The 18,392-nt window shown below is 28.8% G+C and overlaps 1 protein-coding gene across 1 annotated transcript; it reads left to right on the top strand.

The window, feature by feature from the left end:
• The first annotated feature begins 10,989 nt into the window (after positions 1–10,989).
• LOC122402229 (monocarboxylate transporter 12-like) lies at positions 10,990–17,354 on the top strand. The gene is made up of 9 exons (XM_043404840.1): positions 10,990–11,296; positions 12,649–12,775; positions 13,298–13,441; positions 13,535–13,662; positions 15,281–15,415; positions 15,464–15,770; positions 16,448–16,603; positions 16,672–16,863; positions 17,028–17,354. Exons 1-9 carry the CDS (start codon positions 11,213–11,215, stop codon positions 17,186–17,188), a joined length of 1,434 nt encoding a protein of 477 aa, XP_043260775.1. The 5' UTR covers positions 10,990–11,212; the 3' UTR covers positions 17,189–17,354.
• Positions 17,355–18,392: the final 1,038 nt, after the last annotated feature.

The raw sequence follows: 18,392 nt of genomic DNA, 5'->3' as shown, positions 1-18,392 counted from the left end.
ATATTTAAGTGTGGTAATAAAATTATTTTAGTTTATACTATAATATTTGTATTAAAATTATTATTCTTTTAGAATTCTAAATAAATATATTAGAAGATTAGAAATATATAAAAATTACTGGTACAATGTTTTAAAAATTCTTCAATTTATAGATTTATGTAATATATTATAAGGAAAATATATTAAAATGTGCATTTTTGTGTTTAGACATTCAAAATACAAAAATATGCAAAATATCATATTTGAAATTTAGAATTAATTTAGTTCATATTATAATATTTAATTAAAATTATTATTCTTGTAGAATTCAAACAATTTATATATTAGAAAATTAGAAAAATGTAAAGATTGTTAGTACAATATTTTTGAAATTTTTCATATTACAAATTTATGTAATATACTATTAGGAATATCTATTAAAATGTGTATTTTTGTTTTTTGAACGTTCTAAATATAAAAATATAAAGTGTCATATTTAATTGTAGTAATAAAATTATTTTAGTTTATACTATAATATTTGTATTAAAATTATTATTGTTGCAGAATTCTAAATAAATATGTTAGAAGATTAGAAATATGTAAAGATTGTAGATACAATATTTTTGAAATTTTTCATATTAGAGATTTATGTAATATATTATTAGAAATATCTATTAAAATGTATATTTTTGTTTTTTGAACATTCAAAATATAAAAATATGCAAAATGTCATATTTGTAAAATTTAAAGTAATTTTAGTTCATATTATAATATTTAATTAAAATTATTATTCTTGTAGAAATCTAAATAAATGTATTAGAAGATTAGAAATATATATCAAAATTACTGATACAATATTTTTAAGATTTTTCAATTTATAGATTTATGTAATATATTGAAATATAAATTTTTGTTTTTTAAACATTCGAAATACAAAAATATGCAAAGTATCATATTTAAATGCAATAATAAAGTAATTTTAGTTCGTACTATGAATATATCATGAATATTTAATTGAGATTATTATTCTTGCAGAATTCTAAATAAATATATTAGAAGATTAGAAATATAATATGTAAAGATTACTAGTACAATATTTAAAAAATTTTTCAGTTATAAATTGATGTAATATGTTATAAAGAAAATATATAAAAATGTAAATTATTGTTTTTTAATCATTCAAAATATAAAAATATACAAAGTGTCATAATTAAATGTAATAATAAAGTAATTCTAATTCTTACAATGAATATATCATGAATATTTAATTACACTTATTATTCCTATACTATTCAAAATAAATGTATTAGAAAATTAGAAATATCTAAAGATTGTTGAAACAATATTTTTAATAAATTTATCATTTTACAGATTTATGTAACATATTATAAGGGATATTAAAATGTACATTTATATATATATATATTTTTAAAATTTATCATTTTATAGTTATGTAACATATTATAAGGGATATTAAAATGTACATTTATATATACATATATTTTTTAAATTTATCATTTTATAGATACGTAACATATTATAAGAGATATTAAAACGTACATTTTTGTTTTTACGCGAAGTATAATAATTTTGTCGAGTACTGTACATATGTAAATGTTCATTGCCTTCATACTGCCCCTGAATCATGCATTACGAAACTCATTCGAGAAACCAGGTTGCAGACTATGAGGCGTACACATATCACACTTCATTATTATCAAAGAATCATCAACAATTACAAAAACAAATAATATAAATTTATATAAAATATTTTAAATACTTTAAAATATCCAATATCATTCATATCGTTCAATCTTCCCAATTATTTACTGAAAATATCAATTTTAGAATTTTTCTAAATACAGTTTTACTAATTTATTATTAATTGCCTATATTTTATCTAATTTTTTAAAATTTTCTAATCAAATAAAAATCCCAAAAGCTACTAATATGTAAAAAAAATTAAATAACGCGTCTAATTACCCTGAAATTACAAAAAATATCCCCAGCTTCGAATAAACTAAAATTTAAAATATTTAACAGAATTTGATTTAATTTTCACGAGATAAAAAAAGCCACTTTGAGCTCTCAATTTGAGATTGAAATACTTCGAAAAATTGCTACGAGTTTAAACGTTAATTCTCTTTTTGAAATTTGTTTTAATTTTATATCCGTAAAAAAGCTACTAATATATATATATATATATATATAAACAATTAAATAACGCGTCTAATTACCCTGAAATTACAAAAAATATCCCCAGCTTCGAATAAACTCAAATTTAAAATATTTAACAGAATTTGATTTAATTTTCACGAGATAAAAAAAGCCACTTTGAGCTCTCAATTTGAGATTGAAATACTTCGAAAAATTGACACGAGTTTAAACGTTAATTCCCCATTTGAAATTTGTTTTGAAATCCAATAATTTTCCATGTTTCGTACGCTGCCAATAAAACTGTATTTCTCGACGCTTTTAGCAATACAATTTACGCGTTCCGAATACGTTTATCACGTTCCAACGTGATAAAACACAATACATATAGACTCGACCACGTGATAGATCTTCTTTACGGGAAACATTAATTTCTTACTGAAATTATTAAACAATCTATATGTTTACGCACGGTTTCTCTATTTGCTCATATTAAACGATACCAATTGTTACTCAAGACTCTTCATTTCAACAACAACTTTCAGCCATTCTCGTTTAAAACCTCTCGAAGCGTTTCTCGATTTTCTTTCTTATTTATTTCTCGTTTATTCTTCGTTTTTGTTTCTTGTTTAATTCTTCGTTTTTGTTTCTTACGTATTTGAATCGTGTCACTTTATTTCACGGTGAATATTACTTTAATGAGCGTGGAAAACACTGATTGTCGACTACGTTTACGGGTGTAAAAATAAATTCGCTGTCGAACCGCAGCTAAGTTTACACCGCAAGTAATTTAAGCCATTAGCAAAAAATATTCCCCCGTGATGTGTTAATTAATCCTTGTGACATTCATTTACTATTGAAATAAACAATGAACGGGTTGGCTCTGCTCGTAACATCGACTACCCAACAACACCAGACATATTTCGCCATTTGAATCTTCGTTAATAAATTCTGTACATTCGTTTTTTGGAATAGTGTTTTTTTAGGAAATATAAATTTACCAACATTTCAAAGACAAAGTGAATAAAAATTATAGTAATGATTGTGGAAATTATTATAGACCAGACACCATTTGAATCTTTGTTAATAAATTCTGTACATTCGTATTTGGAATAGTGTTTTTTTAGGAAATATAAATTTACCAACATTTCAAAGACAAAGTGAATAAAAATTATAGTAATGATTGTGGAAATTATTATAGACCAGACACCATTTGAATCTTCGTTAATAAATTCTGTACATTCGTTTTTTGGAATAGTGTTTTTTTAGGAAATATAAATTTACCAACATTTCAAAGACAAAGTGAATAAAAATTATAGTAATGATTGTGGAAATTATTATAGACCAGACACCATTTGAATCTTTGTTAATAAATTCTGTACATTCGTATTTGGAATAGTGTTTTTTTAGGAAATATAAATTTACCAACATTTCAAAGACAAAGTGAATAAAAATTATACTAATGATTGTGGAAATTATTACAGACCAAACGCCATTTGAATCTTTGTTAATAAATTCTGTAGATTCGTTTTTTGGAATAGTGTTTTTTTAGGAAATATAAATTTACCAACATTTCAAAGACAAAGTGAATAAAAATTATACTAATGATTGTGGAAATTATTACAGACCAGACACCATTTGAATCTTTGTTAATAAATTCTGTAGATTCGTTTTTTGGAATAGTGTTTTTTTAGGAAACACAAATTTACCAACGTTCCAACGAATGATATTTCGAGAGACAAACTGAATAAAAATTATACTAATAATTGTGGAAATTATTATAGAGTCGGAGAGAGAGAGACTCTGTTTGAAATTCCCGCCAAAAATTTGATTGTTACAAACTGTATTATTGGGACACAAAAATTGCTATTAAATAATAATAGATGTTTAATTTCATCGATGTTTGCAAGATTTATTAATACTTTGACTGCCAATGTCATTTAGAAATTTTTCAGTATAGAACTAAATAAATCAATATTAATAAATTTTTAGTGAGACAAAATTTTGATTTAATTTGCAATTTTCTAAGATTAAAATTTGATAAAATATTTTCTCTATGAAAGTCAAGGTATTAAATTGTAAAGAATGAAAAGTGAATGTTTTTCCATTGTAAAACTAAATAAATCAATATTAATAAATTTTTAGTAAGACAAAATTTTAATTCAATTTGCAATTTTCTAAGATTAAAATTTGGTGAAATATTTTCTCCATGGAAGTCGAGATATTAAAATATAAAGAATGAAAAGAGAATGTTTTTCCATTGTAAAACTAAATAAATCAATATTAATAAATTTGTATTAAATTAAAAATAAATACTAGGAGAAATTTTCATTTAGTTTGCAATTATTTAAAATTAAAATTTTGTAAATTCACAGATATATCTATGACAAAATTAATTCACTACAAAACTAAATAAATAAGTATTAAGATAAATTTTAATTTAATTTGCAATTTTCAATAATTGAAATTTGGTAAAATATTTTCTCTATGGCAGTCGAAATATTAAAATATAAATAATGAAAATAGAATGTTTTTCCACTACAAAACTAAAGAAATCAATATTAATAAATTTGTACTAAAACAAAACAAAAAAGTACTCAGACAAATTTTAATTTAATTTAAATAACAATTGTTTAAAATAAAAGTTTTGTAAAATGACGTTATCTACACAAAAATTCCAGGATTTCTCCACGAAAAAACTAAAAAAAATACTAGTTTTGTACTAAGAAAAATTCTAATTCAATTTTGCAATTTTTAAAAATTGAAATTTTGTAAAATCACGTCACCCTAACGATAGGATTTTTCCATCATAAAACTAAATAAATAAATATTAATAAACCTCTACTAAAACAAATTTTAACTTAATTTAAATAGCAATTGTCGAAAATAACAATTTCTCCACCAAAAAAACTAACAAAAATACTAGTTTTGTACTAAAACAAATTCTAATTCAATTTTGCAATTTTTAAAAATTGAAATTTTGTAAAATCACGTCACCCAAACCACAATATTTTTCCATCACAAAACTAAATAAACATTAATAAACCTGTACTAAAACAAATTTTAATTCAATTTAAATAGCAATATAAATAATTTAATAAATAATTTAATTTAAATAGCAATATAAATAATTGAATTTAATAATTTAATTTAAATAGCAATATAAATAATTGAATTTAATAATTGAATTTAAATAGCAATATAAATAAAAATTTCGTAAAGCCCCGTCACTAAATCAACATTAACAAACATCTCCCAAGACTCTCAATTAATTTTTCAATCATCCAAAAGCAAAAATTTCATAAAAAAATTTAACTATTAAAAAATAGCGAATAAAAATAGAACACACTTGTACGTAAATACGGGATGCATAATGAGCGATATCACACCGAACCGATTTTACCGCGATCACGTGTCCACTGTCACACATACACGCGTCGACGAATGGCTCGCGAAGAGGGGGCGGGTGGGTTCCGTTCCCGGCACTGGGCATAATAAAACCACCTTTTTCGGGGGGCGCAATATGGGGAACCGCGTTCGAAAAAGCCGTGAGAAATCGGTCGTGTCCGCTCTCAGCGCGCGACAATGACGATTGCGGTCAAATCAGTGACGAGATATTTGTTAATCTCTCTGCGCGTCTCCATTCCGCGGTTTCTTTCTCGCTCGAGCGTTCCTTCGCGGAGCGACCAGTCGCGGCAAAAGGATGCGCGCGATGGCTGCGCCGTCATTGCGATTTATGACGCGCGCGCGATCGGTCAGTTTGCCTTTCGCGAGCCGCCTGTGACAAATAACGTTATCGCGTGTAAAATAAAAACGGAATAAAAGAAAAAAGGGAAAACTAGGTTTACGAAGGGACGTCGACCTGCGATTAAAACGCGTATCCTGACGACATATTTCAATACTGATAACCGGCGATATCGATAGCGAAACATCGACCGAACCCGGGGCTCTGTCGAGCAACAGTCGAGTGCCTTTATCGATTCGAGGCGGGCTTCCACCATTTTCCTACCCTCTCTGGATCCGATCGATAGATCGCCTTTGGGGGACTTTGGACCAATTTCGGTAAAGTTTCATCCAACAAAATTCCTTTCATTCTCGAATTTTTTTAATACAGTTTTATTGGTAACTAAAATTTTTTTTAAATATTAGTGTTTTTTCACTATGTAAAAATCACATTTTTAATTCCTTATATATCTCATTTTTTGTACCAAAGGGTTTATTCCCGGTTAATAAATGAATAATAATATGATTTTTAAACCTGTTATTCTTTTATAAAAATTTTACACTGAAAATGAAAATTTGATGAAAAATTTTAGAATGAAATTATGTAAATAAACCATCTAAATAAACGTCTAATAGAGTTTTATTGGTAACTAAGATTTTCTTTAAATATTGTATTAAATATTAGTGTTTTTGACTATGTAAAAATCACATTTTTAATTCCTTAAATATCACATATTTTGTACTGAAGGGTTTATTCCTGTTAATAAATGAATAATAATATGCTTTTTGAACATATTAATTTTTTATAAAAATTTTACACTGAAAATGAAAATTTGATGAAAAATTTTAGAATGAAATTATGTAAATAAACCATCAGTGGTCTGATTCGAATATTATAAATAATGTTTTGAGGTATTTAAATCGTAAACAAGTGTCCAATTAATAAAACAATTAATAGTGGAAAGCATGTCTGGGATAAAGTTCGTTATCGACTGTACGATTGCACTGGTTATTAATATAATTTGCATTTTGGTTCTAAGCGTGTGTATGCATGGATTTTAGAATGAATAAAATTCGCGATGAATAATGCATGCTAAAATGTGCTTCGATCGGACTGTTTACGTTTAAATTATTGAAATATGTTTGCACGAACAAAGTTCCTAATTTAAAATTCTGAACAACTTATCTCTGAATGGGACGCGAAAGTAAATAGTTGGGAAATAATACTAAATCTGGTTCCATAGGCTACTGAAATTAAATAATTTAGTGTATTAAATTTGTGAAAATATTATTTTGAAGTGTATTATATTTGTGAAATTAAATAATTTTGTGTATTTTATTTGTTTGAATTTATTTAATTTCGTATATTATATTTATGAAAATATAATTTCGTGTATTATATTTGTGAAAATATAAATTCGTGTATTACATTTGTGAAATTATAATACTTATATTTGTTTGAATTTATTTAATTTCGTATATTATATTTATGAAAATATAATTTCGTGTATTAAATTTGTGAAAATTTAATTTCGTGTATTATATTTGTGAAATTAAATAATTTCGTGTATTATATTTGTGAAATTAAATAATTTCATGTATTATATTTGTGAAATTAAATAAATTCGTGTATTATATTTGTGAAATTAAATAAATTCGTGTATTATATTTGTGAAATTAAATAAATTCGTGTATTATATTTGTGAAATTAAATAAATTCGTGTATAATATTTGTGAAAATATAATTTCGTGTATTATAATTGTGATAATATAATTTCGTGTATTATATTTGTGAAGATATAATTTCGTGTATTATATTTGTGAAATTAAATAAATTCCTGTATTATATTTGTGAAAATATAATTTCGTGTATTATAATTGTGAAAATATAATTTCGTGTATTATATTTGTGAAATTAAATAATTTCATGTATTATATTTGTGAAATTAAATAATTTCATGTATTATATTTGTGAAATTAAATAAATTCGTGTTTTATTTTTGTGAAATTAAATAAATTCGTGTATTATATTTGTGAAATTAAATAAATTCGTCTATAATATTTGTGAAAATATAATTTCGTTTATTATATTTGTGATAATATAATTTCGTGTATTATATTTGTGAAAATATAAATTTGTGAAGATATAATTTCGTGTATTATATTTATGAAATTAAATAAATTCGTGTATTATATTTGTGAAAATATAATTTCGTGTATTATAATTGTGAAAATATAATTTCGTGTATTATAATTGTGAAAATATAATTTCGTGTATTATAATTGTGGAAATATAATTTCGTGTATTATATTTGTGAAAATATAAATTTGTGATAATATTATTTCGTGTATTATAATTGTGAAATTAAATAAATTCGTGTATTATATTTGTGAAATTAAATAAATTCGTGTATTATATTTGTGAAATTAAATAAATTCGTGTATAATATTTGTGAAAATATAATTTCGTGTATTGTATTTGTGAAAATATAATTTCGTGTATTAGAATTGTGGAAATATAATTTCGTGTATTATATTTGTGAAATTAAATAAATTCGTGTATTATATTTGTGAAAATATAATTTCGTGTATTATAATTGTGAAAATATAATTTCGTGTATTAAATCTTTTGAAAATATAATTTCGTGTATTATATTTGTGAAATTAAATAAATTCGTGTATTATATTTATAAAAATATAATTTCGTGTATTATATTTTTTGAAAATATAATTTCGTGTATTATATTTATAAAAATATAATTTCGTGTATTATATTTATAAAAATATAATAAATATAACGCTATATCGAGGAACGTTACATAAAATTATGATCATTTTACATACACGTCTTATCTTATCTTCATATATAGTCACAAGTTCGCTTCTACGGTACAGAAGTTTTCAAAAAAAACACAACAATCTAAGAGCATTTTTTTGATGATGCTGTTTTAAAAATTGTACACACCTGCACCTTGCGTCAGTACATACAGGGTGTTCGGCCACCTCTAGCAAAAATTTTAATGAGCGATAGTAGAGGCCAAAATAAGACGAAAATCAAGAATACTAATTTGTTGATGGAAGCTTCGTTAAAAAGTTATTAACAATTAAATTCAAAAATTTCAAATCGTTCTGGAAAAATTATTTTCGGTTGCGGGGGTCAACTACAATCATTTTTGGTGAGTACACATACCTCCGAAATCCTATCTACTTTCGAGAAAAAAAATCGAGTAGGTGCTGAAATTTTTCGGCGAAAAAAAATTTTTCAAATCGTTTTAAAAAAATTATTTTCGGTTGCGGGGATCAATTACAATCATTTTTTGTCATTACACATACCTCCGAAATCGTACGCACTTTCGAGAAAAAAATTCCTTACTGAAAATCCAATCAGGTGCCTAAATTTTTCAACGGAGAAAAAAAATTGCAAATCGTTGTGGAAAAATTATTTTCGGTCGCGGGGGTCAATTACAATCAGTTTTTGTCATTAGACCTACCCACGAAATCCTGCCCACTTTCGAGAAAAAAAATAGAGAAGGTGTGAAATTATTCGAGAAAATTAAAAAATTGCAAATCGTTGTGGAAAAATTATTTTCGGTTGTAGGGTTCAATTACAGTCATTTTTGGTGAATAGACATACCCCCGAAATCTTGCGCATTTTCGAGAAAAAAATTCAGTAAGAGCGGCACTTTAAACGTTAATAACTTTTTAACGAAGCTTCCACCAACAAATTAGTATTCTTGATTTTCGTCTTATTTTGGCCTCTACTATCGCTCATTAAAATTTTTGCTAGAGGTGGCCGAACACCCTGTATAGAGATACGACACAATTCAATCAAGTGGTATCTGGTCTGTAAGCCGCACATAATGCGTGATATGATTTTCCCGAGAAGCACCGGACCATCCTTATCTTCATATATGTATATATATATTATAAGATATAAAAAACGAAACTTCTAATGCAGATTAATCCATATGTGACCTTGTTGGGGATTGTTTAACAATGTGTTATATTCTTATCGTTTAGCATTAATATATTCCACATTAATTACAGTGAGAAACTCGATTTTAAATACTATATAATTTGCCTCACAAGATAACAAAAAAATTTGAATTTTTTTCCCCTCAATAATGAACAATTTTCTTTTATCAATTTTTGACGTCATTTATAATACATGGATTAGCAAAATGATAGAAATAATTATAGACACTAAGTCACTATCTTTGTTACGTTTTATCGTATCTTGTTTATAATAATTTGTATTGAGAAAAGTGTTTTAAAAAATGAAACAAAATTAATAAATTGACTGATTTGGTACGCTTGATGCTAGATTCTGGTATATTGTTATAAATAGTAGATATCTACACGTAACATAATAACAAACTGGGAACGCGTTTGTTGTTTTCACGCGAATCAGAATATTTGAACCAGAGGGCAACGGGCTCTGATCTTGTGCATTACTTTCTCATGCAAGTTGATAAGCCATTGTTACTGCAATGCAAAAACCATGTTCAATATTATTCACAATATAGTTTATAACAATTCTAATTAAATTCAAATTCAAATCCCAAGCAACTTACTCAATTTATTACTGTCTTTCACTATAAATATTAAAATAATATTTTAACGGATATTTAACAATTTCAGAAAAATGTGTTCTTCAAACTCAACCATAATTCTCCATTCCTCTTCAGGGACTCTATCAGACACAGTGAGTAAAAAGAAAATAGTGCAAAATGATTTTAGAAATTTAATAAATTTTGAATCGAGTCTAAACGAAATATTTCGAGCTATCGATGATAACACACAGATCAAATTGAAATTTCGTTCGAAACACTTGTGGCCTTCTGTGGCACCGAAATGTAAATCGACGACATAAATAAAACATCGTTTCGAATTCAAATCGGGAGATAAGCAGATTTTCTACGTTTAAAAAATGCTGTGCAGAGAAACAATTGGGAATTTTGTTCTCTCAGGTTGTCACGATGTTCAGAGAGTTGCATTCTTGAAGACAGAAGGAGAGTTGGGCCTGAAATCACTCAGAATTTTTATTTGTCGACGAACGTGAGGAGAACATTCTTTTGGCGTATTAATAAACAGAGTTACTCTAATATTTTTCCATGGACGACAGAACAAAGAGGAACGAAGGACGAATCAATTTGCTTCAGAGTGACAGTGATTAGTCATAGTTGAAGGAAGAAGTGAGGAACCAGTCGATTTGGATTACCTGTTGAATCGTTAAACAGTTTAAAAGTGAATCAAGTGTAATTAGACTAAATTTCGCGTACGATTGTACTTTGGCCAGACTCTCGACGATATTTAATAAATTGTTGTTTGAACACGTTTGTATGACGAAACGAAGATGGTGAATGTTGTCCACTCCAAGAAGAGGGCGCCTGATGGCGGTTGGGGGTGGTTCGTTTGCCTAGGCAGCAGCCTAATCACGGTGAGAATTGTTCTTTTTTTAAATTAATTTCGTCTGATTGATTCGTAATTTTTAGACAAAAATAAAAAATTCTCTTTTTTTGAATTTTTTATTTCTTCCTAGATCATTTGACATCTTTTTTTTTGTGGATGTATTATTACTTCTTAGTAGCCTAATCACGGTGAGAATTTATGTTTTTTTAAATTAATTTCGTCTCATTGACTCGTAATTTTCAGATGGAAATAAAAAATTCGCTTTTTTTGTGAATTTTCTATTTCGTCCTGGATCATTTGTTATCTGTTTTATGGATTTATTATTACTTCTTAGTTAGTAGCCTAATCACGGTGACAATTTATGTTTGCAAAATTAATTTCGTCTGATTTTGATTCGTAATTTTCAGATGGAAATAAAAAATTCTCTTTTTTTGTGAATTCTCTATTTTTTTCTGGATCATTTGTTATCTATTTTATGGATTTATTATTACTTCTTAGTTAGTAGCCTAATCACTTTGAAAATTTATGCTATTAAAATTAATTTCGTCTCATTGACTCGTCATTTTCAGATAGAAATTTTCTGAATTTTCTATTTTTTTTGGGAATTTTCTATTTCTTCCTGGATCATTTGTTATCTCTTTTATGGATTTATTATCACTTCTTAGTAGCCTAATCACGATGAAAATTCGTCTAACTGGTAATTTTCAAGCGAAAATAAAAAATTCTCTTTTTTTTGTGAATTTTTTATTTTTTACTAGATCGTTTGTTATCTGTTTTATTGATTTATTATTACTTCTTAGTAGCCTAATCACGGTGAGAATTGTTGTTTTTTTAAATTAATTTCGTCTCATTGACTCGTAATTTTCAGATAGAAATTTTATGAATTTTCTATTTTTTTTTGAATTTTTTATTTCTTTCTAGATCATTTGTCATCTGTTTTATGGATATATTATTACTTCTTAGTCGCCTAATCACGGTGAAAATTCGTCTGACTCGTAATTTTCAGGCGGAAATACTAAATTCTCTTTTTTTGAATTTTTTATTCTCTTTTTTTGTGAATTTTTTATTTTTTTCTAGATCATTTGTCATCTGTTTTATAGATTTATTATTACTTCTTAGTTAGTAGCCTAATCACAGTGAGAATTTATGTTTTTAATTTTAATTTCGTCTCATTGATACATAATTTTCAAATAGATAATTTTCTGAATTTTCTATTTTTTCTTAAATATTTGTCATTTGTTTTATGGATCTTCTCTTTTATTATCACTTCTTAGTAGCCTAATTACGGTGAGAATTGTTGTTTTTTTAAATTAATTTCGTCTGATTGACTTTTAATTTTCAGATAGAAATTTTCTGAATTTTCTATTTTTTTTACCACAGCTTTCTTTGAGATCTCTGGATCCTTCGTTCGGTCTTCTCTTTCACGATCCTTTGGAGGAACTTGACGTCGACTCCACAGGAACGTCGTTGATAATGAGCATTCTTGACGCTATCGTCAATTTTTCAGGTATTGAAATTATTCATTTAACGCTAGAATTTCTAAAACTGTCAAAATTTCTAATAAAAGTGCAAAATTTACTCGACTGGATTTTTCAAAATTAAAATTAATTTTAAGTACTAGTAAATACACTCTAATTGTTGATAGTTTCAGTGTTAATAAATATAAAAATGAGCCACATTAAATTCAATGGAATTTTAAATACAATTTTTCACTGTTTACTGAAATTATTAGATCTTTTTACTCAAATAATATTTTTTTTAAATTTAGGTCTTTTAATAGGACCAATGAACTATCAAAGCAGTCAAAATGATTCCAAAATTCTACTAAAATTTCTACAAAATTCACTCTACTTGATTTTTCAAAATAATCATAATTTTTTTTTTATAAGAGAATGAATAAACATTTCTTTGGTACAAATAAATCTACCAACCACTACTAAATTTTAAATACAATTTTTTCTAATTAAAACACTCACTAAAATTATTATAAATTAGATCTCATTACCCAAATATTTTCTTTCAATTTCAGGTCTCTTGATAGGACCCCTCCTAAAAAAATACTCCTACAGACAAGTAGCCTTCTTCGGGTCTCTTCTAAGTTGCACAGGCCTGATACTCACATCCAGAGCCAACAGCATGTTCCACATAATCTGCACATACAGTATTTTAGGAGGTAAAACAAAACAATTTCATTCTCAATTGCTCTCTCCACTTAGCATAATACCTTTCTCATGCGTTTAATGTACTTTTAATTCCCTTATCGCAGGCTTAGGAACCGGATTAGCGATCGCATCGTCGTTCGTAGCGTTGAACACGTTCTTCGATAAAAAACGGGGACAAGCTGTCGGTTTTTCTATGGCTGGGACAACTCTAGCCATGATGCTGGTTCCACAAGTATGGCAGAGAATTTTTACACGTTATTATTTATATTTTTATCCCCTTGACGGCCGCTGTCACGCCTGCGTGAGTTCGTTAAACCAACCGTTATAGGCCGCTGTCACGCGAATGTGACTCGATTATTATTGGGCCAGCTGCCCAATTAAAAACTATTGGATAGTGCACTGATCCGCAACGATGGACACAGGTATAAGTTAGGGTCCCCGCTGATACTTTCTTCAGTATCAGAGATTATTTGATTCCCTGATGAAGCTAGCTGCAATGCTGGCGAAACGTCGGACTCTCTCGTCTTCTGAACGCGGCTCCAACCCGGAAGCCAATTCTAGTATTAATCACTATGGCCGCGAAAGCCTAAAAAGTATTATTCGATTATTTTGTTATAATATCGTCGTTTGAGTCACCTTACATCTACGAATTATAAAAAAAAAAATTAGAATATTTGTTTTAGAAATTTTGAGTAAATTTCAAACTTTTAGCTGATCCAACCATTATCAGCAACTGTCACGCGAATGTGATTTGATTATTTTCTTGTAATATCGTCGTTTGAGTACCACAGCTTTCATCTACGAATTATCAATAAAATTAGAATATTTGTTTTAGAAATTTTGAGTAAATTTCAAACTTTTTCGCTTGACCAACCGTTATCAGCCACTGTCACGTTCACGTGAGTTGATTATTTTCTCGTGATATCGTCGTTTGAGTATCACTTCTTTCATCTACGAATTATAAAAAAAATTAGAATATTTATTTTAGAAATTTTGAGTAAATTTCAAACTTTTTCGCTAATCCAACCGTTATCAGCCACTGTCACGTTCACGTGAGTTCATTATTTCTTCGTAATATCGTCGTTTGAGTACCACACCTTTCATCTACGAATTATAAGAAAAATTAGAATATTTGTTTTAGAAATTTTGAGTCAAACGTTTTTGCTAATCCAACCATTATCAGCCACTGTCACGCGAATGTGACTTGATTATTTTGTCATAATATCGTCGTTTGAGTACCACTTCTTTCATCTACGAATTATCAAAAAAAACAGAATATTTTTTTTTTTTTTCATTTATTTGTTTAAAGTTGCATCAATCGTTAAGGGTTATTCAAACCCAGACCTAACCCAGACCTAACCCAGACCTAAACCAGACCTAACCCAGATCTAAGCTAGATCTAAGCCAGACCTAACTTAGATCTAAGCCAAATCTAATCCAGACCTAACCCAGACCTAACCCAGATCTAAGCCAAATCTAATCCAGACCTAACCCAGATCTAAGCCAAATCTAATCCAGACCTAACCCAGACCTAACCCAGATCTAAGCCAGACCTAACCCAGACCTAACCCAGATCTAAGCCAAATCTAATCCAGACCTAACCCAGATCTGAGCCAAATCTAATCCAGACCTAACCCAGATCTAAGCCAAATCTAATCCAGACCTAACCCAGACCTAACCCAGATCTAAGCCAGACCTAACCCAGATCTAAGCCAGACCTAACCCAGACCTAACCCAAATCTAAGCCAGACCTAACCCAGACCTAACCCACACCTTTTACCTACGAATTACCAAAAAAAAATCAGAAAATTTATTTTACAAAAATTCTGTCTAAATTTCAACTTTTACAGTTCGTACACCTCCTGTTGGCTGCTTATGGGTTTCGAGGAGCAACCATGATCGTTGGTGCATGGGCCCTGCACTCCACCGTCGGTGCTTGTTTACTACGACCCCTGGAAAACAAAAAAGAAAAACAAATTAGAAAGGTAAAATCAATAAAAAAGCCTGAAACAGTTGAGAAATCTTAATTTCAGCTTACAGAGATGAACAAGATCCCAGAAGGTAGCACTCTGTTGCACGCAAACAACAATGGAACGGAAATAAATCCAAAAAACAGCACCAAAATCACCAAAATCACCACAATCGATGCAACAAACGATGATGATGACGAATCTGAAGAAAAAGAGAAAGACGAGCCATTCATCGAGAAGATTAAAAAGACTTTCGACTTGGATCTCCTCAAAGATGGCGTCTACTTAAACGTTATCATTGGTTTGAGTCTGTACTACGTCGCTGAGTCCAATTTCAAACTGATGACTCCATTTTTCCTGTCTAGCATAGGTAAGTAAGTTTTGGGGAGCTTCGAGATCGGTACTGTAGCGATTGGATGACAAATTTTTCAAAAATACTCAAATCACTCGCCAAATATCAGATTTAAAAATTCAATACTTTTGCATACGAAGCTATGAATGCAAGAAGAACTCTATTTTTACAATTTATCATCCTCGCTACAGCACACAGTGGGGCGAAACCTGAAAAAGCGCGATAAATGGTCACAAAAAGTCGATACTATAATTGTCTTACAAACACTATTTTACTACAATAATTTAACAAATTTCGTGGTATATTTTTGTGCAGTTTCTTTTTAACTATTAACACTTTACCGACCGATATTAATCGACTGTTTTACCGGCCAACGCTTACCGACCGATAGCCTATTAATCGACTGTTTTATCGGCCGACGCTTACCGACCGATAGCCTACTAATCAACTGTTTTACCGATCATCGCTTACCGACCGATAGCCGATTAATCAACCGCTACCGGTCGGTAAAGTGTTAAGTGTACAATTCTCCAATAGCTTAACTTCATGTCTAAAAAAAAAAAAGGGAACTACGCAAAGATAGATCCGCCATCGATCAGCCAAATGGTTTATCGCGTTTTTTTCGGGTTCCGTTCCACTGTGCAGCATCGTTTAGGATTTCGGTAGACACCTCGAAGGAACTTGACCGTCGATAGGATTGTCCAACGTGGAAGTTGCCTCTTGTTTGTCAATAACCGCATTCACCGACATTCTTGCCCGCCTACTACTCCCAACCATCTTCGACAGATTCGGTTTCAAGAAGAGGTCCATCTTCTGGATATTCTGCCTTCTCGTTGGAATTGGACGATCCAGTCAGTACATTCACTCTCACTCAGTAAACAATCGACCAACAAGTTTCCTAATTCTCGTCTTTTTCCAGTTATGGCTGAGCAATCGAAAGGCGTGTTTTTGATAGTGACTTTCGTCGTGATAGGATTCCTGCGTGGCGCCACGTTGGTCAACTTGAATCTCAGCGTGTCCGAATGTTGTTCCTTGAAAAAGCTTCCCAGCGCCTTTGGGATATTCATGGTGTCCAAGGGATTGTTTGTCGTGACCCTGAGTCCCCTGATCGGTGGGTTTGAAGTTCAATTTTTCGACGCGGACGCGTTCACTGTCCGATTTCACCGCGGCGTATCTAATGGCACGGTGATGGAGCCCACATATGAGTCACGGACAGTGAATGCTTTGGGCATATTTCTTTGGATTAAAATTAACTATCATTTTTCTCTTTATCAGGGTATATCAGAGACGCCAGCCAAAGTTATACCGTTTGTGTACACGTGATGACGTTCATGATAAGCGTCACTTTTGTCACATGGAGCATCGAATTTGTGTACAGTTTGCTTAGAAGGAGGGCTATCTCGGCTAAGCAAGCACGGAACGAAGTAATAGAGTGATAACGTTGTTCAGATATCGCGGAGAAGCTACACGAAGATCTGGTTTTCACGTATCGAGTCGAGAAACATTATTTATTTGTAAACGACAAATAATATTTTCCTTTATCGATGACGATTTGCGTTCAAATTTAGTCATCATTCTCTTCATTCATCGTTGATAGTAATTTGATTAATTAATGGACCTTGTGAATTGTTTCGTAATTAAAAGCTTGAAAATTGAAATTCATTTTCTGATATAAATAATTCTAAAATTAAATTGTAATGTTATATTTAGAAACACTGGGTTTTTAAATTGTTTTTTTTATGATATCTTGTGTTTAGACATATAGTCATGTATCACGTAATATATTTATTAATATTAAGATTCGAATATGAGAATATTAAACAAGTGACAGAAGTATACTATAAGCAAGTAAATAAGAAGTTTATGAGATTATGTAATGTCTCGTGTTGTTGATACTTGTAACTGAAGTCAATATATTAATAACGCATCACATTTTGACGCTGTGTTTTATATAAATTATTTTTTTTGTTTCCTATAATTTTGTTTTTACCATAAAAGTGGAATAAAATAATTGCATAAAAATCATGAGTCCCTTATTTAAATATTTCTATCCTGTTTTCTTAAATAATACTAAATAAGTCAAGATTAATTCACATTTTTATGAATATTTTACTTTAAAATGTCTGATATATGCTCAGAAATTAAGTAAAAATTAATTCAACTTTTTTATGAATATTTTACTTTCAAATATCTGATATTTTTTCAGAAATTTAATGCATCAAATGTAATTTCAAAGTTTTAAGGAATTTATAAGGAACAAAATCAAATAACCTTGATTTATGAAAGTTTAGTCTCAAACCCGGATTACTGTCACAATTGATTTCACTTAACCGAACAGAGACTAAATACGAACGAAAACTTAAAAATAGCGAAGATTGATGAACTTTTATGAAACGAACTGTTTATTAACGTCATATAAATGGAGTTTGGCTATATTACAAACAAAATGACGTTTTGTAGAAAGTTTCTATTTTGTCCAATTTTCTTAAATAATTAAAAACTAGTTCCAACACTTATATTTTGTTTTATCCATCAAATATAAAATTTGACAATATTAAATAACCTTGATTCACAAAAAAAGTTTAGTTTGAAACCCGGATTACTGTCACAATTGAATTCATTTATCCGAACAGAGACTAA

The sequence above is a fragment of the Colletes gigas genome, unplaced genomic scaffold (genome assembly GCF_013123115.1).
Source record: "Colletes gigas isolate AHSC1104 unplaced genomic scaffold, ASM1312311v1 Colletes_gigas_Sc00034, whole genome shotgun sequence".
Lineage (NCBI taxonomy): Eukaryota > Metazoa > Arthropoda > Insecta > Hymenoptera > Colletidae > Colletes > Colletes gigas.
This window is presented reverse-complemented; position numbering and strand designations above follow the sequence as displayed.